Source organism: Podarcis pityusensis (genome assembly GCF_964106645.2).
Source record: "Podarcis pityusensis genome assembly, chromosome: Z".
In the NCBI taxonomy this organism is placed as follows: Eukaryota; Metazoa; Chordata; class Lepidosauria; order Squamata; family Lacertidae; genus Podarcis; species Podarcis pityusensis.
This window is the reverse complement of record NC_138044.1, coordinates 50,081,220-50,107,775: the sequence shown is the minus strand read 5'-3', so window position 1 is coordinate 50,107,775 and position 26,556 is coordinate 50,081,220. Positions and strand designations below refer to the sequence as shown.

Below are 26,556 nucleotides of genomic sequence, written 5' to 3'. Positions count from 1 at the left end.
TGGCGCGGTGCTGTGAATCGACTGCTTTTTCCACGGAGCCAAGCCGCACAGCCGTTGCCGGAGAGTGCTGACTTTTTCCTGTGGACAATCGGATTTTAAAAGTAACTACCCGTGAGTAGGATAAATTGGAAGATCTTAAAGGGGAGAAAAAAAAAGATTTAATTTGGCACTGAAGCGGGGATACTCAAACAGGAAGTCCGCCTTCCGGTTTTGTAAATAGATCAAAGCAAAGAGACTGCAAGCTAAACTCTCGGAGAATCGATCGGAAAAGACTAATTTTTCAACATTAAAAAGAAAGTGAATTCCCCCCCTTTGGAAGCAGGAGAAGAGGGGGGAATTACCTGCAAGAGAGAGAGGGAAAGAAGCTAAAATTCCACCGCTCAGAACCTGGGAACGGGCTGCCGATAGGACAATAAGACTGCTGTATTTTGAAATGCGTCTTGACTGTGAGTAGACCATCCGCTGACAGTTAACTGAGTAAGAGAGATACATTGTTTTAGCTGCCCACTTTTGATCTTAAAAAGGAGAAAAGTAACTGAAAATGGAAACTAACTTTCTCATTTGAGTTGTGTTTTAAAAGGTGTTATTTTGGATTAATGCAAGAACAGATATCAACTGTTTCCCCCTAGAGGAAGCTTTTGAAACTGTTACAAGAGTTGGTTCAGGGGAATTTTCCACTGTCAAGATAAAGCTGTGTGACTGTGGGACTGACCTTGGGTTTTTCTTTTTCTTTTTTTTTAAAGTGTTATGGCAGATGGGAAAGAAAAAGTAGATCCATCATTCCCAGACAAAACAACAAGGTCTGGGAAGAATTGGCTACGAAGAGCGTCAACATCCGGCCCTTCTGCCTCATCTGCCTCATCTGTGGCTGTACCAACACAACCAAAAACAAGAGGAATGTCATCAGAAGAAGCCCTAGTGCTTGCATTAAGTAAGATAAACGAATCATTGGAACAACTTAACAAGAAAGTAGATACTACAAATGCAAAAGTGGATGCCACAAATGCAAAAGTGGATGCTGCAGTTAGTAAAATTGATGCAAATACAGAAAGCATAAATAGTCTGGGACAAAAGGTGAATGCTAACACAGAAACTATTGAGAAACTGATACAGGAATCTAATTCGACACGACAGACTGCAGAGGAAGTTAAGGAAAAAGTTACTTCGGTGGAATTTAAGGTAACACAATTAGAAACAGAGAGAGTTCCAGACCTGCAGAGGCAACTTCATGAAAATAAGCTGACGCTTTCTATGATTGAGCTGAAGGAGAAACAGACAAATTTGAGGATCAGAGTTGTACCTGAACTGGAGAAGGACAGTTTGATAGACTTTCTCACGCAGGAACTTGCAGAATTTTGGGAGCTGGATTTGGAACAAGAGGAATTTAAAATTGTGAGGGCCTTTAGATTGGGAAGAGGGGGGAAGAAAGAGAAGAACAGAATAAGAGACTGTTTGATTACCCTCAGATCCAAAGAAGAGAGAGATAGAATTTTGGGTTGGCATTACCAGAAGACATTGGTAATACAACAGTCAAGAGTGGAAATATTCAAAAATATCCCAAAACATCTTTTGGACCTTAGGTCCAATTACGGAGATTTGGCTGCCCTGCTGAGAAGGAATCAAATTATCTTCAGGTGGGAATTTCCCCAAGGCCTATCCTTCAGCTTTAAAGGAAGGAAAATAAAAATAAGATCAGTAGAAGATAAAGCAAAGTTTTTGAATAATTACGAGGAAGATCTGCAGAAGGAACTTGGAAAAGAGTCAAGAGCATCGGACAGAAGATCACCAGGCAGAGGACTAGAGCAAAGAGCATTGGACAGAAGACCACCAAAAAGAGGAATAGTGGACATTGCAACACTACCTTTTGGACTGGATCGTCTAGTGGCACCGACACTACCAACAGAAGAAGAGCAGGCATTGGGTGCAGTTGGAGGGAAATCAGAGTAATTACATCATGGCACTGCAAGTATTAAGCTGGAATGTAAATGGACTGAACTCCCCAGAAAAAAGGCGGAGAGTCTTTCATTTATTGAAAAAAGAACAATTGGACTTGATTTGTTTGCAAGAAACACATGTGACAAGGCTACACAGGAAGATATTGAGTAACAAAAGATTGGGCCAAGAATTTATTTCATCAGATAAAGTCAAAAAAAGAGGAGTAGTCCTTTATGTAAAGGAGAGCCTATCACCGAAATTTATATTTAAAGATGACCAAGGAAGATTTGTTGCAATTGAAATTCAATTACAAGGAGAGAAATTTTTGATAGTAGGTATTTACGCACCAAATGAGGGAAAATCGGAATTCTATAAGAAGTTACATGAGACTCTGATGGACTATATGGATTACAATATGATTTTGATGGGGGACATGAATGGAGTGGTGTCTACAAATATGGACAAGGCATTGAGACAGGTAGTTACCAAGGATGGTAGACTACCAAAACCTTTTTTTTGATATGACTGACAATATGATTTAGTTGACATCTGGAGAATGAAGAACCCTTTGGGAAGAGAGGGAACTTTCTTCTCTGAGGCCAAAATGACATGGACAAGAATTGACCAAATTTGGGTAACTAGAGGGTTGGCGCCGAAGATTAGAAAAGTGGAAATTTGTCCTAAAACTTACTCCGATCATAATGCTGTGAAGATGGAAATGAAACTAACACCAACTGGTTCCTTTAGATGGAGGATGAATGACACTTTGTTTAGGAACGAAGAAGAGACTAAGAAGGCCCAAAAAACCTTGAGAGATTATTTTGAGATTAATATGAATACCACTACCGAAAAAGAGTAATCTGGGACGCAAGTAAAGCGGTTATGAGAGGATTTTTGATACAACAGAATGCAATTAAGAAGAGAGTTCAAAATGAGAAAAAAAGATTTTGGAGAAAATAAAGGAAGGAGAGAAAAAATTGAGAGTGAAACCAAAGTTGCAGGAGATCTTGAAAGAGATAAAGTTATATCAAGTACAATATAGGAAAATGATGAACCAGGAAATAGAATGGAAAATTAAACAGATGAGACAAAAGACATTTGAATCGGCAAACAAATGTGGGAAACTGCTGGCTTGGCAAATGAAAAAAAGACAAAAACTTAATACTATTACAAATTTGGAAGTGGAAGGGAAAAATATACAGAATCCAGTGGAGATCAGAAAGTATTTTCAGAGGTACTTTAAACAATTATATACACAGGAGACACAGAAAGAAATGGACATTGACCGATTTTTGAAAACAAAGGGACTACAAAAAAATTCTCAAGAAAACAAACTAATGTTGAACAACAAAATAACGGTGCAGGAGGTAGAAGGGGCCATCCAGAATATGCAATTGGGTAAATCTCCAGGACCGGACGGTTTGACTTCAAGATATTATAGATCTCTGAAAGAATGGTTAGTACAGCCATTAAAAGAAGTTTGTAATGAAATATTGGAAGGGAAAAGGGCACCAGAGTCGTGGAAGGAAGCATACATCACACTTATACCGAAAACAGAGTCCGAGAAGACACAGCTCAAGAATTACCGCCCCATATCTTTGCTTAATGTGGATTATAAAATTTTTGCAGACATTTTGGCTAAAAGATTAAAAAAGGTACTAGCAGAAGAAATTCATAAAGATCAAGCGGGCTTTCTCCCGGGCAGACACTTGTCTGACAATACGAGGAATATAATTAATATTTTAGAAAAACTACAAGTGAATATTAACACTAAAGCAGTTTTGATATTTGTGGACGTGGAGAAAGCCTTTGACAATATTTCCTGGAGTTTTATGATGAAGAATTTACAGGGGATGGGGGTCGGCCAAGGTTTTGGAAATGGTATAGGTGCAATTTATTCAGAACAAAAGGCTAAATTAATTGTAAATAATGTAGTGACGGAAGAATTTAAGATAGAGAAAGGAACACGACAAGGTTGCCCAATCTCCCCATTGGTTTTTATATCTGTCTTGGAGGTTCTCTTAAACATGATTAGAAGGGACCAAATGGTTAAAGGTATACAAGTCGGAGCTAAACAGTACAAATTGAAAGCATTTGCCCATGATTTGGTACTGACATTACAGGAGCCAGAATCTAGTACTAAAAGGGTACTGGAATTGATTCAAGAATTTGGTCAGGTTGCGGGTTTTAAGCTGAATAAGATGAAAACTAAGGTTTTAGAGAAAAATCTAACAGGGATTTCAGAAGGAGACAGGATTAACATTGGTCAAGAAAGTGAAATACCTAGGGGTCAATATGACTGCCAAGAATGTGAATTTATTTAAGGATAACTATGAAAAATGCTGGTTGGAAGTGAAAAAGGATTTAGAAATATGGTCAAATCTGAAGTTATCATTGCTAGGCCGAATTGCCGCGATAAAAATGAATGTATTGCCAAGGATGCTGTTTTTGTTCCAAACATTGCAAATTTTGGATAAAATGGATTGCTTCAAGAAGTGGCAGAGAGATATTTCTAGATTTGTCTGGCAGGGCAAGAAGCCTCGAATAAAATTTAAGATGTTAAGCGATGTTAAAGAAAGAGGTGGATTTGCCCTGCCAGACTTTAAACTTTATTATGAATCGGCCGCGTTTTGCTGGCTGAGAGAATGGCTGCTTCTTGAAAATACTGTCGTGTTGGACCTAGAAGGTTTTAACAATGTATTTGGGTGGCATGCATATTTGTGGTATGATAAGGTTAAAGCACATAAAACGTTTAAAAAGCATATTGTCAGAAAAGCACTGTTTAATGTCTGGATAAGATATAAGGACTTGCTTGAAAATAAAACTCCAAGGTGGCTGTCACCAATGGAAGCGAAGGCTCAGAAAAAGCTCAATATGGAGGCCAATTGGCCAAAATATTGGGAAATTTTGGAACAAGAGGGAGACAGATTAAAATTGCAGAGTTTTGAAAAACTAAAAAATAGAGTGCGAGATTGGCTCCATTATTACCAAATAATGGAGGCGTACAATTTGGATTAAAAAATTGGCTTCCAGGTGGAAAAATCAAAATTGGAAACAGAACTGTTAGATCCCAAAACTAAGAACTTGTCAAGAATGTATAACTTGCTGTTGAAATGGAATACTCAGGATGAAACGGTGAAATCAACTAGGATTAAATGGGCACAAGATGTAGGACATAATATTATGATGGCTGACTGGGAACAGTTATGGACCACAGGTATGAAATTCACGGCATGTAATGCCCTAAGAGAGAATATAATGAAAATGATCTACAGGTGGTACATGACACCAGTCAAGCTTGCAAAAATATACCACTTGCCCGATAATAAATGTTGGAAATGTAAAGAGACTGAAGGTACATTTTTTCACCTTTGGTGGGCGTGCCCAAGGATTAAGACATTCTGGGAGATGGTTTATAATGAAATGAAAAAGGTATTTAAATATACCTTTCTGAAGAAACCAGAGGCCTTTCTCCTGGGCATGGTCGGCCAATTGGTGTCAAAAAAGGATAGAACTTTTTTTATGTATGCCACAACAGCAGCAAGAATACTCATCGCGAAGTATTGGAAGACACAAGACCTACCCACCCGGGAAGAATGGCAGATGAAGGTGATGGACTACATGGAACTGGCGGAAATGACTGGCAGAATCCGAGACCAGGGAGAAGAGTTGGTGGAAGAAGATTGGAAGAAATTTAAAGTTTATTTACAGAAACAGTGTAAAATTAAGGAATGTTAGAAGGATGTTGGAATGAAATAATGTGGTTTTAGCAGAAATGCTATAAAGGATTAAGAAAAAATAGATTGCTAAATGGTGAAGGAGGGAAAGTAAAGTTACATTATATTAAGATAAAATAGAGGACAAAAACTGGAAAAGATGGAAAGGACTTGCTGAAATAGCTAATTGAACTAGAATACAAAAAAGGGAGGTGTGAGGAGGTCAAGGAAATAAACAAATGAAAGATAAGTTATGGGAAGATTCATTGTATTTTGTTTTTCTTTTCTTTTTTCCTTTTTTCTTTTTTCTTTTTTTATTATTCTGATGTGATGTTTTGTATTTCTTTAATATGCGGTTTTTTAACCTTTTCTTTTTGTAACCCTTTAAAATTCAATAAATATTATTTAAAAAACCAAACAAACAAGATGAATTTTAACAGGGAGAAATGTAAAGTATTGCACTTGGGCAAAAAAAATGAGAGGCACAAATACAAGATGGGTGACACCTGGCTTGAGAGCAGTACATGTGAAAAGGATCTAGGAGTCTTGGTTGACCACAAACTTGACATGAGCCAACAGTGTGACGCGGCAGCTAAAAAAGCCAATGCAATTCTGGGCTGCATCAATAGGAGTATAGCATCTAGATCAAGGGAAGTAATAGTGCCACTGTATTCTGCTCTGGTCAGACCTCACCTGGAGTACTGTGTCCAGTTCTGGGCACCACAGTTCAAGAAGGACACTGACAAACTGGAATGTGTCCAGAGGAGGGCAACCAAAATGGTCAAAGGCCTGGAAATGATGCCTTATGAGGAACGGCTACGGGAGCTGGGCATGTTTAGCCTGGAGAAGAGGAGGTTAAGGGGTGATATGATAGCCATGTTCAAATAGATAAAAGGATGTCACATAGAGGAGGGAGAAAGGTTGTTTTCTGCTGCTCCAGAGAAGCGGACACGGAGCAATGGATCCAAACTACAAGAAAGAAGATTCCACCTCAACATTAGGAAGAACTTCCTGACAGTAAGAGCTGTTCGACAGTGGAATTTGCTGCCAAGGAGTGTGGTGGAGTCTCCTTCTTTGGAGGTCTTTAAGCAGAGGCTTGACAACCATATGTCAGGAGTGCTCTGATGGTGTTTCCTGCTTGGCAGGGGGTTGGACTCGATGGCCCTTGGGGTCTCTTCCAACTCTATGATTCTATTCTATTCTATTCTGTTCATTGGTGACAGCCACCTTGGGGTTTTGTTTTCTAGCAAATCCTTGTATCTTAACTGTCAGGGAACTGCCATCGGAAGGAAGGGAAGTGAAAGGGCTCACACAGGTTGGGAGAGACTCAGCAGCTGAAGAGGGAACCAGTAGGGGGAGAGGAGCTGAGCTGAGGGAAAGTGAGCTGGAGGGATGGCTCAGAGACACTTCCAGCGAAAACAGTGGGGAGGTTTCAGGACCTCCTGTAGGGACACCCACTCCTCGCCGGAAACTGTCACGCAGAGAGTCCAGAAGACGTGTTTCCGTTAAGGAGCTTTTATGTTGGAAGCGATTCCGAAAGCAACCACTGTCGGAATCTGCCAGCGACTGACGGAGCCATGTTTAAGGGGCTCCGTTACAGACAGAGGTTTGCAAACTTGACCAAACTCTGAGGGACTAGGATTTTACACACAAGCAGCTCATCGTCCCATCACAGCATTCCGACAGTCTCCGTGAGCAGCTTGTGCAGGAGAAGGCATCATGAGCAACCCAGCCGGAACCGGAGAAGCAGGAGCTGGAGCGGGTCCAAGCCTGGAAGAAAGGTACCGGGTGTTGGAGGTCCAGCTAGCGCTGCAGACGGCGAGGCTTGAGGAGAGGAGGGCTCAGGATGCAGACAAAAAGGGGAAAGACACCCAGCTCGTCAGAAAGGTACCAGGATTGGTGCAGAAGTTTGGGGGGGAGCCCAAAGACTATCATGGCTTTCGGACAGAGATGCAATATGCCCTCAATCTGCAGTTTGATGAATTCCCTGACGAGGAATCACGAGTGGCTTTCGTGATTGGGCATCTTGAAAAGGGGGCGAGAGACTGGGTTAGACCCCTGATGGCAGCGAATAGTGACGTCCTAAAGGACACGATGAAGTTCTTTCGCGCCATGGATCTGATGTTTTCCAGCGATATTGAACAGGGAGTGGTCCGCAGACAGTTAATGGCTTGCAAACAGGGGAGCCGATCTGTCCGTGAGTACTGGACTGAGTTCACCATGTTGATCCATAAATTGGGGTGGGATCTATCGGCGGAACCCATTCAAATGCTCTTTGAAGAAGGGCTTTCTTCGGCTGTGAAAGACGAACTTTCCCGGGCGCCCAGGGCGGAGTCTATGGACCAGCTGACCAAATCAGCGCTGACCATAGGAGCGCGCCAGGAGGCGAGAGCATTGGAGAGGCGGGAAGGGAAGGGGGAACGTTGGAAGGAGTTCCGCATTCCAGACATTCCAGAGCCAACTTTCCCGCCGGCAGAGCCGATGGAAATCGGAACAGCGCGCGCGCGCGCAGTTTCAAAGCCCAGTGAGGGGGGAAAGAAGGAGGGAAAAGGCGCCCGGAAATGCTATCTCTGCCAACAGCCAGGTCACTTTGCCAGAGTCTGCCCCCAGAGGAAGGAATGGCAAGGGATGGTAGGAGCTGTGGAGGGAAGAGAGGAAGAAATACCGAAGCAAGTAAAAGCCAACGCCTGGCTGCCACCGTCGGGGCACAGCAGCCAGGCCAAAGAGCAGTGAAAGTGCCCACGCCAGAACCTCCTAAACCCGCCCTAGTGATAGAAGTGGCGCTAGAGCTGCCAAACGGACACCCTCTAAAGATAAAGGCGCTGTTGGACTCAGGCAGCTCCTGCAATTTCATGAGCAAAGAGTTTGCAGCTGAACACCAGATACAGACGATCCCTTTAAGCAACCCCCTGCAGGTGACCACGATCGATGGCAGGGAGCTGTTGGGAGGAGAAGTCAGCTTGCAGACCGTCCCAATGATAATGAAGGTGGCAAGGCACACCGAACTGATAGCGTTTAATGTGGCCACCTTGGGAGGAGCTCCCATTATATTGGGGATGAGCTGGCTAGCGTTACATGATCCGCTGGTGGGCTGGCATCAGAGAGTGGTTTCTTTTGGTTCAGCACATTGCTTAGAACACTGCAAAGAGGGAAAGGGTTTGGCAGGGGCCCAAGCCACCCTAGCAGGGACTGAAGTAACGGAGAACGTGAAGGTACCACGACAATACGCAGATCTCCGCGACGTCTTCAGCGAAAGGGAAGCTGACCAACTACCCCCGCATAGACCCTTTGACTGTCAAATCAATTTACTCCCTGGGGCACAGCTCCCTGTAGGCAAGCTGTACGCCATGTCAGACAGAGAGATGCAGGAGCTAAGAGAGTTCATTGACAAGAACCTGAAGAGAGGGTTCATCAGAGAGTCCAGGGCGGTGGGGGGCAGCCCAGTGTTTTTTGTGGATAAAAAAAACACGAACAAGCCGAGGCTTGTGTGTGACTTCAGGGCCTTAAATGCAGTGTCAGAACCAGTGGCTTTCCCTATGCCCAGGATTGACGACATTTTGACAAGGGTCAGGAAGGGAAAGATTTTTACTAAACTGGACCTAAGGGGGGCGTACAACCTGATACGAATAAGGAAGGGGGATGAATGGAAAACCACCATGTTCACCCCTTTGGGGGCATTTGAATATTTAGTTATGCCCTTCGGCCTACAAGGAGGCTCCGCGTGCTTTCAATCGTTTATGAACCACGTCCTGGGGCCTTTGCTTTACAAGAATTGTGTGGCCTTCTTAGACGACGTGTTGGTGTATTCTGAGAATGAGGAGCAGCATGTGAGAGACGTCAGAGAAGTGTTGAGCAGGCTGCAAGCCAACCAGCTGTGGGTGAAACTGGAGAAGTGTCAGTTTCATACCAAGGAGGTGGAATTCCTGGGGTATCGCCTGTCAGACAAGGGATTGGCCATGGATCCCGGCAAGGTCCAGGCGGTGCTGGAATGGAAAACACCCAAAACAAGGAAGGATGTGCAGAGGTTCCTAGGATTTGGGAACTTCTATCGTAAGTTCATCCGAAACTTTGCCCACCTGACGGCGCCCATTACGGACTGTCTCAGCAGTAAGAAGAAGTTCGTTTGGACTGAGGAGGCGGAGCGAGCATTTGAGGAACTAAAAAGGGCCTTCGCCTCGGAACAACAACTCCTGCATGTGGATTTACAAAAACCGATGAGAGTGGAAACTGACGCATCAGACAGAGCGATTGGGGCGGTGCTTCTGCAGCCAGGGAAGGAGGAGTCAGAGTGGAGACCGTGTGCCTTTTTTTCGCGAAAGCTGAACAAATCCGAGAGGAACTACACGGTGTATGACCGAGAACTACTAGCCATTCATGAGGCGTTCCGGAGATGGAGGCACCTGCTAATTGGCGCACAACATAAGGTGCAAGTGTGCACTGACCACAAGAACCTAGAGTATTGGAGGACGGCACGAGTGCTCAACCAACGGCAAGTGAGATGGGCCCAGGAGTTCTCCAAATTTAACTTTGAGATTTGTTACGTGCCAGGCCCAGAGAACATTAGGGCGGACGCTCTCTCACGCAAACCTGAATATTTGGAGGGGGAGGGAGCACCCGAAGAGAGACATGTCATTCCAGAGGACCGCTGGGTGTGTGGGGCGGCATTGGTGGGACAAAGAGAACTGGTAGAGGAAACAGAGAATGATGAATACGCCCAGAATAAGCTCAGAGGTCTTAGGGGTGAGGGAGAGGAACCAGGGGGTTTCGAGCATTTTGTAGAAGAAATGGAAGCAATCCATCGTCAGCTCCAACTCAACTTAGAAAGGGCGAAGGAAGAATACAAGAGGCAGGCAGACAAGAACCGAAGGGAAGGTGAAACCATAAGGGTGGGAGATAGGGTGTGGCTGTCAACCCAAGGGTTGCCGTTCAAAGGAGGTTGTAAGAAATTAAGACCCAGGAGATTGGGTCCCTTTGAGGTCATTCAACAGGTCAACCCAGTGGCTTTCAGGCTCCGGTTACCCAACCACATGAAACTGCACCCAGTATTTCACAGGTCGTTACTGTCACCGTATGAGGGGGGACGAGAAGGGATGGCCACTCGGGGACCGGTCATAGAAGAAAGGGAATGCAGCAGCCATGTGGCAGAAATCCTCGACGCCAGGTGGAAGGGGGATCAGGTGGAGTATTTGGTAGCGTGGGAAGGAGAACCGGAGTCAGAAAACACTTGGGTAATGTCAGAAGATATCAATGACGAGGTATTGATAGAAACGTTCCATCAAAGGTTCCCAAGGAAACCTCAGCCTGTGGAGAGGTTCCGGAGGGAATACTTTGGGACCACCGATGAGGAGGAGGAGTTGGAAGGATTCTCGGACTCGGAAGGGGAAGGGGAGATGGACTCTGAGGAGGAGGAGTACTTCGAGACCAGGAACCGCAACAGGTGGAGAGAAGTGTTCGGGACATCGGAAGATGAAGGAAGTTCATTCCGGGGTTTTGCCTCCTCACCGCCCGTAGAGGAGGGGGCGAGAGGGGATGAAGGGGGCCCTGGAGGGGAGGTGGATGTCAGGGAACTGCCATCGGAAGGAAGGGAAGTGAAAGGGCTCACACAGGTTGGGAGAGACTCAGCAGCTGAAGAGGGAACCAGTAGGGGGAGAGGAGCTGAGCTGAGGGAAAGTGAGCTGGAGGGATGGCTCAGAGACACTTCCAGCGAAAACAGTGGGGAGGTTTCAGGACCTCCTGTAGGGACACCCACTCCTCGCCGGAAACTGTCACGCAGAGAGTCCAGAAGACGTGTTTCCGTTAAGGAGCTTTTATGTTGGAAGCGATTCCGAAAGCAACCACTGTCGGAATCTGCCAGCGACTGACGGAGCCATGTTTAAGGGGCTCCGTTACAGACAGAGGTTTGCAAACTTGACCAAACTCTGAGGGACTAGGATTTTACACACAAGCAGCTCATCGTCCCATCACATTAACCAAACATTAAATAGCGCTTTCCTGACAATGTGGTTTCTAAATGCTTTATGTGCTTTGACCTTATCATACCATAGATATGCATGCCATCCAAATACATTATTAAAACCTTCCAAGTCCAAAATGTCAGTGTTTTCAAGAAGTAGCCATTCTTTCAACCAGCAAAAAACTGCTGATTCATAGTAAAGTTTGAGGTCTGGCAGGGCAAATCCACCTCTTTCCTTTGCATCTGTTAGTATTTTAAATTTTATTCTAGGCTTCTTGCCCTGCCAGACAAATTTAGAAATATCTTTCTGCCACCTCTTGAAACAATCCACTTTGTCCACAATCTGCAAAGTTTGGAACAAAAACAACATTCTAGGCAATACATTCATTTTTATCGCAGCAATACGGCCCAGCAGTGAAAGCTTCAAATTTGACCAAATTTCTAAATCTTTTTTCACTTCAGACCAGCATTTTTCATAGTTATCTTTAAATAAGTTCCCATTTTTTGCTGTCATGTTAATCCCCAAATATTTAACTTTCTTAACCACTGTTAAACCTGTCTCATTCTGAAACCTCTCTCTTTCAACCGGTGTTAAATTTTTCTCTAAAACCTTGGTTTTTTACTTATTCAATTTAAATCCTGCCACTTGACCAAATTCTTGAATCAGTTCTAAAACCCTTTTAGTACTAGATTCTGGCTCCTGTAACGTCAATACTAAGTCATCTGCAAATGCTCTCAATTTGTACTGTTTAGCTCCGACCTGTATACCTTTAACCAGCTGGTCCCTTCTAATCATATTCAGCAAAACCTCCAGGACCGAAATAAAAAGAAGTGGAGAAATTGGGCAACCTTGTCGTGTCCCTTTTTCAATTTTAAGTTCTTCCGTCACAACATTATTTACAATTAGTTTAGCCTTTTGTTCTGAATAAATTGCACTTATACCATTCTCAAAACCTTGGCCTACCCCCATACCCTGTAGATTCTTCTTCATAAAATTCCAAGAAATGTTGTCAAAGGCTTTCTCCACGTCTACAAATATCAACACTGCTTTAGTGTTTATATTCACATCTAATTTTTCCAAGATATCAATTATATTCCTCAAATTGTCAGACAAATGTCGTCTTGGGAGAAAGCCCACTTGGTCTTTGTGAATCTCTTCCATCAACACTTTTTTAAATCTCTTCGCCAAAATATCTGCAAAAATTTTGTAATCCACATTAAGTAATGATATAGGGCGGTAGTTCTTAAGCTGTGTCTTTTCAGTCTCTGTTTTTGGTACAAGTGCTTCTTTCCACGACTCTGGTGCCCTCTTCCCCTCCATTATTTCGTTGCAGACCTCTTTCAATGGTTGAATTAACCATTCTTTTAAAGATCTGTAGTATCTAGAGGTCAAGCCATCTGGTCCTGGAGATTTACCCAATTGCATGTTTTGAATGGCACCTTCTATTTCTTGTTCGGTTATTCTGTAATTCAAAATTAGTTTATTTTCTTGAGATATTTTTTGTAATCCATTTGTCTTCAAAAATTGGTCTAGATCTGTTTCTTTCAATGGCCCTTGAGTATATAATCGTTTAAAGTACCACTGGAAACAACTTCTGATCTCTGCAGGGTTCTGTATATTTCTTCCTTCCACTTCTAAGTTCGTAATCATATTTAGTTTTTGTCTCTTTTTCATTTGCCATGCCAACAATTTGCCACATTTATTGGCCGACTCAAAAGTCTTTTGTCTCATTTGTTTAATTTTCCATTCTATTTCCTGATTCATCATTTTCATATATTGTACTTGATATAACTTTAACTCTCTCAAAATCTCTTGAGATTTGGGGTTTACTCTCAGTCTTTTTTCACATTCCTTTATTTTGTCCATTATTTTATCCTTCTTCTCATTTTGAGTTCTTTTCTTTATTGCATTCTGTTGTATTAAGAACCCTCTCATAACCGCTTTACTTGCGTCCCAGATTACTCTTTTCTCCACGTTGGTACTGAGGTTTATCTCGAAGTAATCTCTCAGAGTTTTTTGGGCCTTCTTAAGAAATTCTTCATCTCTAAATAAGGTGTCATTCATCTTCCATCTGAAGGAGCCAGTTGGTGTTAGTCTCATTTCCATCTTAACAGCATTATGGTCGGAGCAAATTTTCGGGCAGATTTCCACCTTTCTTGTCTTTGGTGCCATTCCTCTAGTTATCCAAATTTGGTCAATTCTTGTCCATGTCATTTTGGCTTCAGAAAAGAAAGTTCCCTCTTTAGCCATGGGATTTCTTATTCTCCAAATGTCCACTAAATCCAAGTTGTCTGTCATGTCAAAAAAAGTTTTCGGTAGTCTACCATCCTTGGTGACTACCTGTCTTTGTGCCTTGTCCATATATGTAGATACCACTCCATTCATATCTCCCATCAAAATCATGTTATAATCCATATGGTCCATCAGGGTCTCGTGCAACTTCTTAAAAAATTCAGATTTCCCGTCATTTGTTGCATAGATTCCTACTATCAAAAATTTTTCTCCTTGTGTTTGAATTTCAATTGCCACAAATCTTCCTTGGTCATCTTTAAAAACAAATTTCGGTGATAATCTGTCTTTTGCATAAATCACAACCCCTCTTTTTTTAACTTTGTCCGACGAAATAAACTCCTGACCAAGTCTTTTATTTATCAACAATTTCCTCTGTAATCTTGTTATATGTGTTTCTTGTAAACAAATTAAGTCCAATTGTTCCTTTTTTAATATATGAAATACTGATTTCCTTTTCTGAGGGGAATTCAAGCCCCGACAATTCCATGTTAGAAGTTGCAGGGCCATGATGTTATTGTTTTAATTCTCCTCCTACTGCACCAAGTGCCTGTTCCTCATCCGTCGGTGGTATCACTTTTTTCGAATGGTCTTTTGGTTCCGGAGATAGTTCTTTTTGTAGGTCTTCTCCGTGGTCTCTCCAAAATTTGTCTTTGTCGTCTTCCGATCTTATTTTCCTCTTCTTTCCTTTGTAGCTAAAAGATAGGCCTTGAGGGAGTTCCCACCTAAAGTTAATACTGTTCCTTCTCAGCAGGGTAACCAAGTCTTTATGGTTTGATCTGAGATCCAGAAGGTATTTCGGAATGTCTTTAAATATTTCAACCCTTGTCCGTTGGATTTCCAGTGTCTTCTGGAAATGCAAACCCAAAATCTTATCCCTCTCTTCTTTTGTTCGAAAAGTAATCAAACAGTCTCTCACCTTCTTCTCTCCTCTTTTCCCAAGTCTAAAAACATTTACTATTTTAAAACTGTCTTTTACCAATTCTGGATCCCAAAAGTCCAAAAATTCCTGCGTGAGAAATTCAGCTAGATTGTCCTTTTCCACTTCAGGTACCGATCTGACCCGTAAATTCACTTGTTTTTCCTTCAATTCAATCATAGACAGGGTCAATTTATGGTCTTCCAATTGTTTGTGCAATGATGGTATTGTCTCTTGAACCTCTTTAACCTCTGTAGCAGAAGTTGTAGCAATTTCTTTGGCCTCCTCAGCAATCTGGCGTATTGAGGCCGATTCCTCTAATAATTTCTGAATAGTCTCTGTATTAGTATTTACTTTCTGGCCCAAATTGTTTATACTTGCTGTATTCTGATTAATACTTGTTGTATTTTGATTAATACTTATTGTATTTTGATCAATCTTGTCACATGCCTCTGCTACTTGTTGACTTATTCTATTTAAAGATTCATTAACTTTAGCCAAAACTTGAGCAAAGGCATCATCACTTGTCATACCTTTTACTTTTGGTTGTGCCGATGAGGCTGTTGTTGGGATTCCAGAGGCGCCTGAGGTCGAAAATCTCCTTTGTAATCCTTCTTCTGTTCAAAGAACCTTGCCCGACCTTGTAGCCGATGCTTCCGTTTTCTCTTTACCATCTGCCATTCCTCTCTTCCTTTTTTAAGTTGCCTCTGGAGATCCTTTCCCAGGGAATTGAGCGATGGTTTAATCCCTTTTATTTCCACTTCCTTATGAAGAAATCACATCCACAATTCTCCCCCCCTTTCCCTCAATTTAAGGGGGGGGAAATCCAGGTTAGATGATTGGATTAAAGTCTGCTAATACGTGCTTTTCCTAAGCTTCCGCTTTCAAGTTCAATGCTTTATTTTATCTACAAATAGGAAGAGGCAGACTTCCTTTCTGTGCCTCTTTCCGTTTTTGGCCAGATTCCCAATTTATACAGTTCCAATTACGTTGTATCCTACTCACGGATCGTTGATTTTCAAGTCCCAATTCAAAGGAAAAAAGGCAGCGCTCTCCGGTTAACAGCTTGCGGCTTCACACCACGAAAGAAGCAGACAGCCCACAGCACAGCGCTCCTTCCCCTGCTCCGATTCCGAGCCCGTTGCCGGGCTTTTTACCGGGTTGGGGGGGGGCGCCAAATGTGCCCGCTGGGTCCCAGGTTCACAGGCTTCCCCCGCCTGTGATTTTTAAGGGTCCCCCGCTGCGCCGAAGCGGGATTCGACCCTGGTTTTCGTGGCGAGATTTCCTCCGATCGAGGAAATCCGCCATTAACCGCTGGCGCCACCTCCGGAAGTCCCTGCTGCATTCTAGATTAGTTGTAGTTTCTGGGTCACCTTCAAAGGTAGCCCCATGTAGAGCGCATTGCAATAGTCCAAATGGGAGATAACCAGAGCATGCACCACTCTGGCCAGTCTGCGGGCAGGGAGGGTCTCAGCCTGTGTGCCAGATAGAGCTGGTAGACAGTTGCCCTGGACATAGAATTGACCTGCGCCTCCATGGACAACTGTGTCCATAATATGTTATCTGTCTGAACTGCATGCAAATGAAGGTGATGTCCAGTCAGAAGGACCCTGTGTGAGAGACCGGGTGGGGGTGGGGAATCTCCCAGGGTGAGAGGCTGAGAGAAAAGAAGGATGCTCCTAGATGTGAGCTGGGAGGACATACATTTTTCTGTACGGGACAAAAGTTAAGATATGTCTGTGAGAAACGATTCTGTTATCTATCTCTTCTATCTTTTATCTGTTACAGTATTTCATTCTTTTTAAAATTCTTTTTTGTGTTATTAGTTTGTCTTTTTTTGTAATGTGAAAAATGTTAATAAAACTTTTTTTAAAAAATGGAATGTGGGCTTGGGAGAACACATCTTTGTTTAAAACTCTGTCCTGCCATATGATACCCAAATTTTTCCTGATGCAGTACATGTGGAAGGTGTTGAGGTGTCACTCCTGATGGTTGTAAGTTGCCCACGACTCACCACCATGAAGCAGTGTGCTGAACCCACAAGCCTTGTAGGCCTTCATCTTGGTATTGGATGTTAGCATCACATTCTCCCAGACCCTTTTGAAGAGGTCAGCCATTTCTGTAGCAGCCTTGCCAATAGGTTTGTCCAGCTCAGCATCCGTGGAGAGGCTGCTTGTTATGGTGGAGCCATGCAGAAAAAACCAAGCATGTGGTCACCAATGCTGATACATGGAGTGCTGGCGAAGATCTGGCCCAGGATGTTGGTCTTCATCAGGCTGATAGCAAGGCCAAACTCAGTGCAGGCTTGGACAAAACAGCTAATGAGCTTTCTGATGAGTTTCTGAGTGTGCTGTCAAGGCTGTGTCATCTGCACAAACACATATCTTGCATAAGGACCCGTCACACTTTTGTGAGATATGCCAGATTGAACAGATGCCCGTTGCTCCTTGAATATACGGTACATTATCTTGAGTTGAGCTGAAGGCATAGGGGAGTAACAGGAGGAGGAATATGCAAAAGAGAATTGGGGTAAGTACCCTGTTTCACACCACTCTTTATAGGGAAGACATCTGAGGATGAGCCTCATATTGGACACTGCCACATATGTTCTCATGGAAGAACACAATCATAGTGTGGAGCATTTCATCTTGTTGAGCAGTGTGAAGAGTCCTTTTCTGCTAACAAAGTCAAAGGCCTATGTCAGGTCTATAAAGACAACGTACAAGGGGCTCCTCTGATCTTGCCATTTCTCATGCAGCTGGTGCAGTGAGAAAATCACCTCCACTCCTGACCTTTGAGCTCTAAAGCTGCATTGTGACTCAGGGTAGACCCTGTCAGCAAATGATTGTAATATGTAGAGAACTACATGGACAAAGGGTTTCCCCACAGTGCTCAGCAGGGAGACCCACAGTAGTTGTTGTAGTAATGGCAGTCCCCTTTGTTCTAGACTACTGCGTCCAATTCTGGGCACCACAATTTAAGAAGGGGGTTGACAGGCTGGAACATGATCAAGGTTTTGGAAGCAAAGCCTTATGAGGAATGGTTGAAGGACCTGGGTATGGCTATCCCTGTCCAGGAATGACTGTAGTTGAAGAGCCAGGCACTCCTAGCCACAACGGCACTTGGACCTCTAGTGACAACGAGATATACATGAATACCGCCAAGCTAGTTTCTCGAGCATAGGAAGTAGAGTCCCCTTGAACTCGCTGGATTTTCTTTCGCGCTGTAGACTTGGAAGATTCCGGTGTTACTGAGGATGGCTAGGTGTAGCGTCCTTGGTCAGAAGCAGTGTACCAGACCAGCGGGAGGGGCTGCTCCAGCCCATCAGAGCTCCAGCTGTTCCAAGTATTAGTCCCGCCTACCTGCTTTCCGCGCCCTCCACGCCCGGGCGCACCAATAAGAGACGGGGAAAGTTTGCGCGGAGCCAGTGAGGAGGGGGCGGCGTGCCGCTGGGACCAATCAGCGTTGACCTCGGCTTCTCGTGCCGGAGCGTCGGGGTCGGCTTGGCTGCTTCAGTCTCCCTGGCGCTGCGGTCCAGAGAGCCGTTGTGGCGCTTCTAGCTCGATCGCCCGCTGACTGACTGGCCGACTGGCTGTCGTCTCCTTTCCTCCTCTTCCTCCGGGCCTGGAATGCACGACCGAGGGCAGCGGTAGAGCGCGGCAGCCGCCCGGAGGCTAAGATGAAGGGCGGCGGGGCAGCTCCGCCAGTCGCGGCGCCCCCTCCTTGTCCACTGCGCCTCTGCGCGATCCTAGCCGCCGCTCTGCTCAGCGTCAGGGCGGAGCCCACCTGCCAGCGCGTCCGCGCCGCTTTCCAGGCGCTCCAGCCCGGCGCCAAGTGGCTTCCGGAGAGTTCCGGGGCAGGTGAGTTCCTGCTGGCGGGGGGCGTGCGTGCGGGTGTACGCGGCGCAGGCGGCGGGTCCGGTGGGGTGGGATGGCAACTGTGCAGCGTTGAGCAGCTCCGGAAGCTTGCGCAACTTCAGAGCCTCCCAGTTGGCTTCTGGCTCTCGGCCCCAGGTGGTGGGGGCTTCTGGGGACGTCTGGTCGGCTCTGGGCATCGGAAGTCCTCAAGGAAGGTTGAACTGAAGTGCCCGTCTGTGGGGACGGACCCGGGGTCTGCCTGGGTGGGAAAGGCGACTTTTCTGGCCAGTAGGTGCTGGGGCTGAGCCCGGGCATAGCCTCGAGGAAGGCACCTGGGTGCCCCTCCCCCGGCCCCCCCAAAGCTGCCTTTCCTTGGCCCGGCCAGGGCACCCCACGTTCCACCGCTGCTCGTCGTGTCCAGCGGGTGCCGGTCCTGCTCCCAGCGTCCCGTTCCCGGGCAGATTTCGCTGGAGTTGCGGGGGCGCGGGGGGGGGGAGTTTTAGGGAATCTTGCGCTTTTTCTTATTTGGGATTCGGAATTATGTCCGCTCTCCTGGCTGGGTTTACTCCCAGGTAAGAAAGCAGAGCGGTCTACTACTGCCGTCTGCAGTTTGGCTCTTGCCCTTTTCAAACGCATTTCTGCGCACTCCGAGGGGGGAACTTGTACATGGAGCAGGGGGAGCCCTGGATGCTTTGATGCCGAGAGGGGAAGAAATGCTGTGCTGTACGGGCGTGGAGACCCCGTTTTGCATGCAGAGGCTCCAGTTCAATCGCGGGCGTCTCCGGGCGGGGAAGTGGGGGTGCCTCTCGTCTGGTCCTCGCCGTCGGGATAGCAGGGCTGCCCGAGAGGACGCCGAGGTCAGGTTTAGGACCAGACAGCTTTATCTGGGGAGCCCAGTTGGTGTGGTGGCTGCGCACAGCGGCGCCTGAATGCGCAGCAGAAAGTTTTCCAAAGCGCAACATGATCGGGGAGATTCTCTGGAGCGTTATACTTCCATTGGAAAATGTGCGTGGAATGTGTTCATTTAGCAACGGTGAGGAGGAAGAGTCTCTTTGAATCCCCGAGGGCCTGGCTGCCAGACTTGTCTCCTGGGTGCCCGCCCGCCTTCTCTCTCTCTTTTTTTTGGGTGGGGGGTGGGGGTTCTTGCTCATTGTCCCTTCCTTGGCTCTTTGTGCGAATAAGCAAGGCAGGAGCAACGCATTAGCTTGGCTGCTTGAAAATGGGAGCCAGCCTGTCCCTTTTGAGTTGCTGTTAATGGTTGGGTAACCTTAAAAATGGTCGTATAAATGAAACCTGAAGACGGCTTTTTGTGACTATGGGACTGAGATGGGGGGGGTGTCATGGGCGTAGCCAGGATTTATGTTGGGGTTGGGGGGACTCCCACCTGTCATTGTCCTCTGTCTGCCTCTGTCTGGCAGATTCAGGATGAAATGTCTCAACAGTTGTTTTAAATACTTAATTTTGACCACAGGTACTCAGAAAAAGCTGTCAAAATATTTCTACAATTTCTACTTTTAGTTAAGTGTTTTTATTTATTTACTTCATTTTGGGAGCAGCAGGTGCCCTACCTGCCCTCTGGCTATACCCATTGTGTGTGTGTGTGTGTGTCCACCCTTTCCTTTCTGGCAAGATTGCAGTTTCTGAAGTATTTTTTCCTCAACAGGGAAGGGGCAGGTGTGTTGAGATGCTCCAGGGTAAACTTCAGCTAGCCATGGCTACTAGCTGCATTGTCAGTGTTCCCTTCCACTGTTGGAGTCAGTGTTGTTTCTGCATGTCAGTGGCTGGGGATTGGTAGCAGGGAGGGGGCTATTTCACTCAGGGCATCTGGCTTTGAGAACAGGATGCCGGCCGTGATGGTCCTCCCCCCTCCCTCCTCGGAGGCTGTGCTTTGGCTGAAAGGCTTCTAGGTCACTTCAGGTGTGAACTGCCCGCTCATGTCACTAGGGGGTGCTCAAGAGTCTCCTTCTCCCTCTCCACCTGCCTTGCCTTGCTTGGCCTGCAGCCTCGTTCTACACAGGGCCTGATCCTGCAGGGACTTTCCGTAGAGCAGCTGCTACACATGTCCTGTGTGTGTTTACTTGGGAGCATGTCCTCAGAGCTCAGGGGGATGTTCTGCCATGTCAAAGGTGCCCAGAATGGCAGCTGGCATGTGCTCCTGGGGCAGAGTGGGGCAGCTCCCAATATCTGGCTCCAGGGGGGCTCTGAAGTGTGGATGGGGGACCCCCAGCTGGAATCTCTCTGCAGAGCTGACTTATATGCTCTGAGTTTCCCTCTGGGGTTATACTTCTGCCTACCTTGCAGGGTTGTTGTGAAAATGTCTGGAGAAACCATGTGTGCTTGTCTTCATCAACCTTCAAATAGTATACATAAGAGTGCACTGTTATCAGCCATTCCCCAGATAATAAAGCACACTAGAAACTTCACCACATTGGGCCTGGAACTTGCCCCGGAACAGAGAGCTCTGGAAGAAACCCAACTGTTGGGAGGCTTCTGGGCAAGCCCTGTACTAGCCTGGAGGGGAGACCCTGGGGAGCCTGATGTCTGCACCAAGCGGGGCTCCAGGCTGCACTCTGTGCTAGCCAAAGAACACTTCATGGGAAGCCCAACTTGCTATTCTTGGTCAGCGGAGGAGTGAAGCACGCAGGATAGGGATATGCTGAAGCACTGACCCCCTCAGGGTCATTTGAGGACATCCTGTGGGAATCTGGTTGGTCTTTGATGCAAGCAGGATGCTGGACGTGATGCACCTTAGCTCTGAAAGAGAAGGGAACAAGCTATGTATCATAAAGACACCACAGTCACTCCTGCACTTCAGTCTGAAGGAAACACGATCTCTGGTTGATTGCCTGGAACTACTGGCATCTTGCACCACACAGAGATTTGGGTGATGAGCAGCAGTGCAATCAGTTCAATACTAGCTTGGGCAGATGCTGGAGGAAAAAAAGGACACCAGAAATGAGCTCATGCCCCCTCCACACATTCAAAGTGTCTTCGCTTTCCTCAAAGAATACTGGGAACTGTAGTTTGTGAATGGTGCCAGGAACTGTAGCTCCGTGTGGGTAACCTAGAGTTCCCAGGATTTTTGCGGGGAGCCATGTGCTTTAAGTTTGCAGTGAGGATGGGACCAGATTCTCTTTTTCTGTCACTTGAAATGGAACAAGCATTTGTTCAATTTGAATATCCTTAGATGCATCACAAAGAGCTGAAAACCACACGATTGCCTTTGACTCCATAACATTTTTACATTTCAAATTCTGGCTTAAAAACGGATCTGTAATTAGTTCTAAAAAGAGCCTTAAAAAAGAAAAGGTGTTTTGTTAAGGATTGCAGAATGGGATTCTAGGTGACCTAGAGGGCAGAATGTCCAGGAAGGACTACCTTCCCCAGGGGGAGCCGAGGCCAGCTCTTCACATCACCCAGAACTCCAGTTCAGCACCCGTAAGAATAGGGGCTCAAGGAGTCAGAAGCTCAAAATGAATATGCCCTTGATCATGTGGAGCTCAGCATTAATATCTTCCATTTATTTGAATGCCACTTTCCCACAAAATTGTGATCACAGCTTATCAAGGGAATAACAATAACAGTTCAAAAATCAGTCTGTACAACATTTCAGGAAAGAATGCAAATAAGCTAACCTAATTTTAATGGCTTACAAGAAAACAGGAGAGAGAACCATGCCGAACCCAGGAATAAAATGGTGATGTGCAGAACTGGAGGTGGGGATGGCGAGTCAGGGTTCCAAAAGGCAATCCTCAGTTGACTTCCATGAGCCGGATGGTGGCTACACTTGGCATTTGTGGCATCTCAGCTTTCACCTGGGTTTCCTCTCTGTCACTTCCCCAGCGCTCACCTGGGGAGGTTAATGCTGCCATTCCTCCTTCAGGCCCCACATCTACCCACGCTTTCCTTTTTAAGAACCTAAGAACAGTCTGCTGCATCAGGCCAAAGGCCCACCTAGTCTAGGTTGATGATCACCACTGCTGCTTGTGGGAGGGAGTGCCGCAGGTTAACGATACGCTTTGTTACACAAAGTCTGTTGTGCACAAACTCTACTCCTTGTGACACTCCTGTAATCTGTGTGGCCAGTATCTGTGTGGATTACTCCCCTCTTAAAGGTAAAGGGACCCCTGACCGTTAGGTCCAGTCGTGGCCGACTCTGGGGTTGTGGCGCTCATCTCGCTTTATTGGCCGAGGGAGCCGGCGTACAGCTTCCGGGTCATGTGGCCAGCAGGACTAAGCCGCTTTTGGCAAACCAGAGTAGCACATGGAAACGCCGTTTACCTTCCCGCCGGAGCGGTACCTGTTTATCTACTTGCACTTTGATGGGCTTTCGAACTGCTAGGTTGGCAGGAACTCCCCTCTTAAGGTGGCATAAATGGTTCTCCTCTTCCCCATTCCATCCTCACAACAACCTTGTGAGGTAGGTTAGTCTAAGAGATCGTGACTGACTCCAAGGTCACCCAGGGAGCTTCATGGCTGAGTGGGGATTTGAACCCTGGTGTCCCAGGTCACAGTCCAACACTCTTGCAACCATTTGACACTGCACTGGCTCTCAGTTCACAAGCCACCCACTCGCCCCCTTTTCCTTAGCACTGCTTTGTATCTGCACCAGGTTATTTCAATTAGAAATGCTCATTTTCTGCCAAGCCTTGCAAGCAAACTTGTTTGAAGTTCATAGCAGACGTATGTACATACAACTGGAGGAAGGAGGCGAAGAGGGGCTTGGATCAGACTACAGTACCGTATTTTTCTCAAATGAGAAATGAAAGAAGACTGGGAGAGAAAGAGAGGGAGCAATAAACTGGGAGCCAGAGCTCAACGACCATTCCAGAATGACTCTTCCCTGATTCCTGAGATTTATGTAGTCAGTTCTGGAAAGTAAACGATCACCTAAGTGTAATTACTCTGCAGAGATCTTCTAGAATGGGCCTATTCTGAGACAGATAAGAGGCAGCCATTGTGTTCATTATGGCAACATGTTATTATGGTCTTCAGCAAACGGAGGTCCCACCAGCATCCCCACAGCAAGAATGAAATGCAGAACACTCCTGTCTCTGGGCCAGTCTGGACCTTATTCACACAGCAGCCAGGCTCAGAGTGACCATGGGATTTCTCAACCTGTGGCAGTTCTGTGATCACCGAATCTGTGCATCTATTTTCCAGGGACGGTCCTGGAATTACAAAAGCCATTCGGGCTTCTGATTCAATACTGGGATGTACATGGGTGTAGCCGGGGGGGGGGCAGCTGCTCCCCCCTCAAATCAATAAAAATACATAGCAAACTGAGGTTCTCCCCCCACCACAAAAGGCCTGCCGCTCGTAACAAAAATCCTGGCTATGCCCATGCGCACCCCCCTGGCCACCGCCCCTGAACTTGGGGAGGAGGATGAGCTGGTGCTTGCCCTGAGTGGCGGCCATGGCAGCAGCAGTGGTGGCTGCACAGCAACATCCCATTGCCCCTCTATGGCCTCTGCATGGCTGCTGCTACCAGTCTCCTCCCTTGGGCAGCTTGGGGTGGCTCCTGCAGAGTGGGTGGGGAGGAGGAGAGGCTGCTGCTGCAAAGCCTCGTATGATGTCCTGGCTCTGAGGTGCAGGCAGAGGGCAGGGCCACCCTGGCTGGGAAGAAAGGGGTGCAAGGAGTCTGATTTTTTTTAAAAATAAAAAATGTCTTTGTGCATCCGCACCTATTCTTGCCCCTTTCTAAAAATTTATTTGTTTGTGTTTTTCCTCTTGTAAATCTACAAAGAATAACATAAAATTAAATTGGGATTAAGGGGTTTTCTCAGGACGGTGGAGGAGGGTACGGGTGCTCTGTTCCCTTGGTCTATGCTCTGCTGGGGTGCTGGTAACAAAAATGGGGGTGGAGTGGGGGAGTAAAGGAGGGTCAGTTGGTGTGTGTGTGTGTGAGAAACCTCCCTATTTTCATCTGAGAAGTGTTTGAGGGTACATTTGTGACTAGAGATGGGTGAATTTGTGGAAGCAAGAACATCTCCACAGAGGAGGGGGAGGTAAGCATCTATGTATGTATGTATGTATGTATGTATGTAGCTCAACAGCTGGGTCCCAATTTCTCCACAGTGGCCTTAGCCCTGGTTAGAATCACCAGACATACAGTGAAGCCAAAGTTCAGCTTGCCCAGTTAAGCCCCAAAGGCACATAGAGGGAAGTGCCAGCTAGCCTGGCTTGCTGCCGTTTGGCAAGCATAGAGGCAGGGAAACAACCCTAACAATGACACACAAAAGCCATGGTTTGCAAGCCCACTTCAGCGCACAGTGTCACTTCCTAGTTCACAGGAAGCAACAGTTTATGTGTTCAGGTGTAACATGCTTACATTCACATTTGCAGAGAGCATAAGAGAGAGCGCACCATGCCTTCTGCACAGCATGCCCACTGTATCTTGGTATTACCACCAACTTATTGCTCCAAAAGGAGCCCACTTCAAAAGAGTTCCTGGATTTGCAAACCCATCCTCATATGCCAACTAGATAATGGCTAGTGTATATAGATAGATCAGCTTCATCACACACACACACACACACACACACAAACATGCAGAGAGAGAGAATGAGAGCGAGAGCGAGAGAGAGGGAGACTCCAACAGGGGAGGAGTTTCCACAAATGTGCATACTGAAATAACTGCTTTTGGAGAAGGGGCATGCAAAGCCCCATCATTTAATGCAACATGGACAGCAAGTAAACAAGTGACGCTCATGCAGACTGAGAAAAGCCAGGAGTGGAACAGAGGAAATTGCTTTAAATCAGGTCAGGCCATTTGGCCACCCAACCTGGGGTTGTTTCATTCAACTGCTAGTGACCGCTAAAGGTCTTGCACAAAAAATGTGTGCTTTTGGTTGCATTGCAGGGGGTTGGACTAGATGGCCCTTGGGGTCCCTTCCAGCTCTATGATTCTATCATTATGTGGAGAAGAACATTGTCAGGATTTTGTTAGTAATATAGAATTCTCTCTTGGACATTCAATAAGTACCAGAAAGATTAAACATGCCTTGAGTCTAGTCTTCCTGTTCATGATGTTGAAATGGGGGCCTGTTCATTCTCTTTGCTCCCTGCTGCCCTCCAGGGTGTAGCTATGGAGCCCAAAATCAAGGTGCAATGCTTTCCCCAGGGCAGGAGCTGCTTTAGCCCTGCTTCAGGTGTCAGTCTGCAGGGGATTAACCTACTCAAGCGTTTGCCCCACCTTTGGTACAAGCAAGCGATAACTGCATTGCATTGTCTAGTTGTAGATAGATACGCCTTCGATTGTACACCTGTGTTGGGCTTTGTCTACTATTGCTTTATGCATACTGTGTTACACTTACACATTTGGGGGAGCACTGGGGCCCCTCTGTGTTTAAGAGAGGCATCTCCTGCTTCTCTACAGAAACCTGAAATTGAACAAGGTCAGTAAAGCTGCATAACAAACTAAGGACTTATCCTCACTTCCCTTTCCTCTGCACTTTCCAGGCATCGTGCACAATTTAAAGTGTTCTGTTGTTGTTGTTCCAGAGCTTTAAAGCTCAATAGGAGCAAATTGCAATCCTAGAAAATCTCAGTTGATGTTTGCTCCAATTCAGCTTTAGAGAGCAGGTTTTTGCAGGGAAAGTTTTGGGCAAAAATTCTCTCTCCCCCTCCCTCCCTCTCCCTTCCCTCTATTTGAGTTGATTATTCTCGTTTAAGTCTCTAGAGGCACCAAACTAGAATAATAGAATCAAAGAATTGTAGAGTTGGAAGGTACACTTGAGAGTAATCTAGTCCAACCCCCTGCAAGGCAGGACATCCCTGACAGAAGACCAGTCAACCTCTGCTTAAAAACCTCCAAGGAAGGAGAGCCCACCACCTCTCGTGGGAGACTGTCCCACTGCCAAACAGCCCTTACTGTCAGAAAATAT

At 45.9% G+C, this 26,556-nt stretch overlaps 1 protein-coding gene across 3 annotated transcripts in view; it reads left to right on the top strand.

Moving 5' to 3' along the window:
- The first annotated feature begins 18,298 nt into the window (after positions 1–18,298).
- The window catches only part of GPC3 (glypican 3), a 293,898-nt gene continuing 285,640 nt past the window's right edge, over positions 18,299–26,556 (top strand). For all 3 annotated transcript variants that reach the window (XM_080990368.1, XM_080990367.1, XM_080990366.1), the window contains exon 1: positions 18,299–18,673. In XM_080990368.1, the coding sequence (XP_080846494.1) occupies positions 18,493–18,673 (181 nt within the window). In that variant the 5' untranslated portion in view covers positions 18,299–18,492. The remainder of the gene's footprint in view (positions 18,674–26,556) is intronic.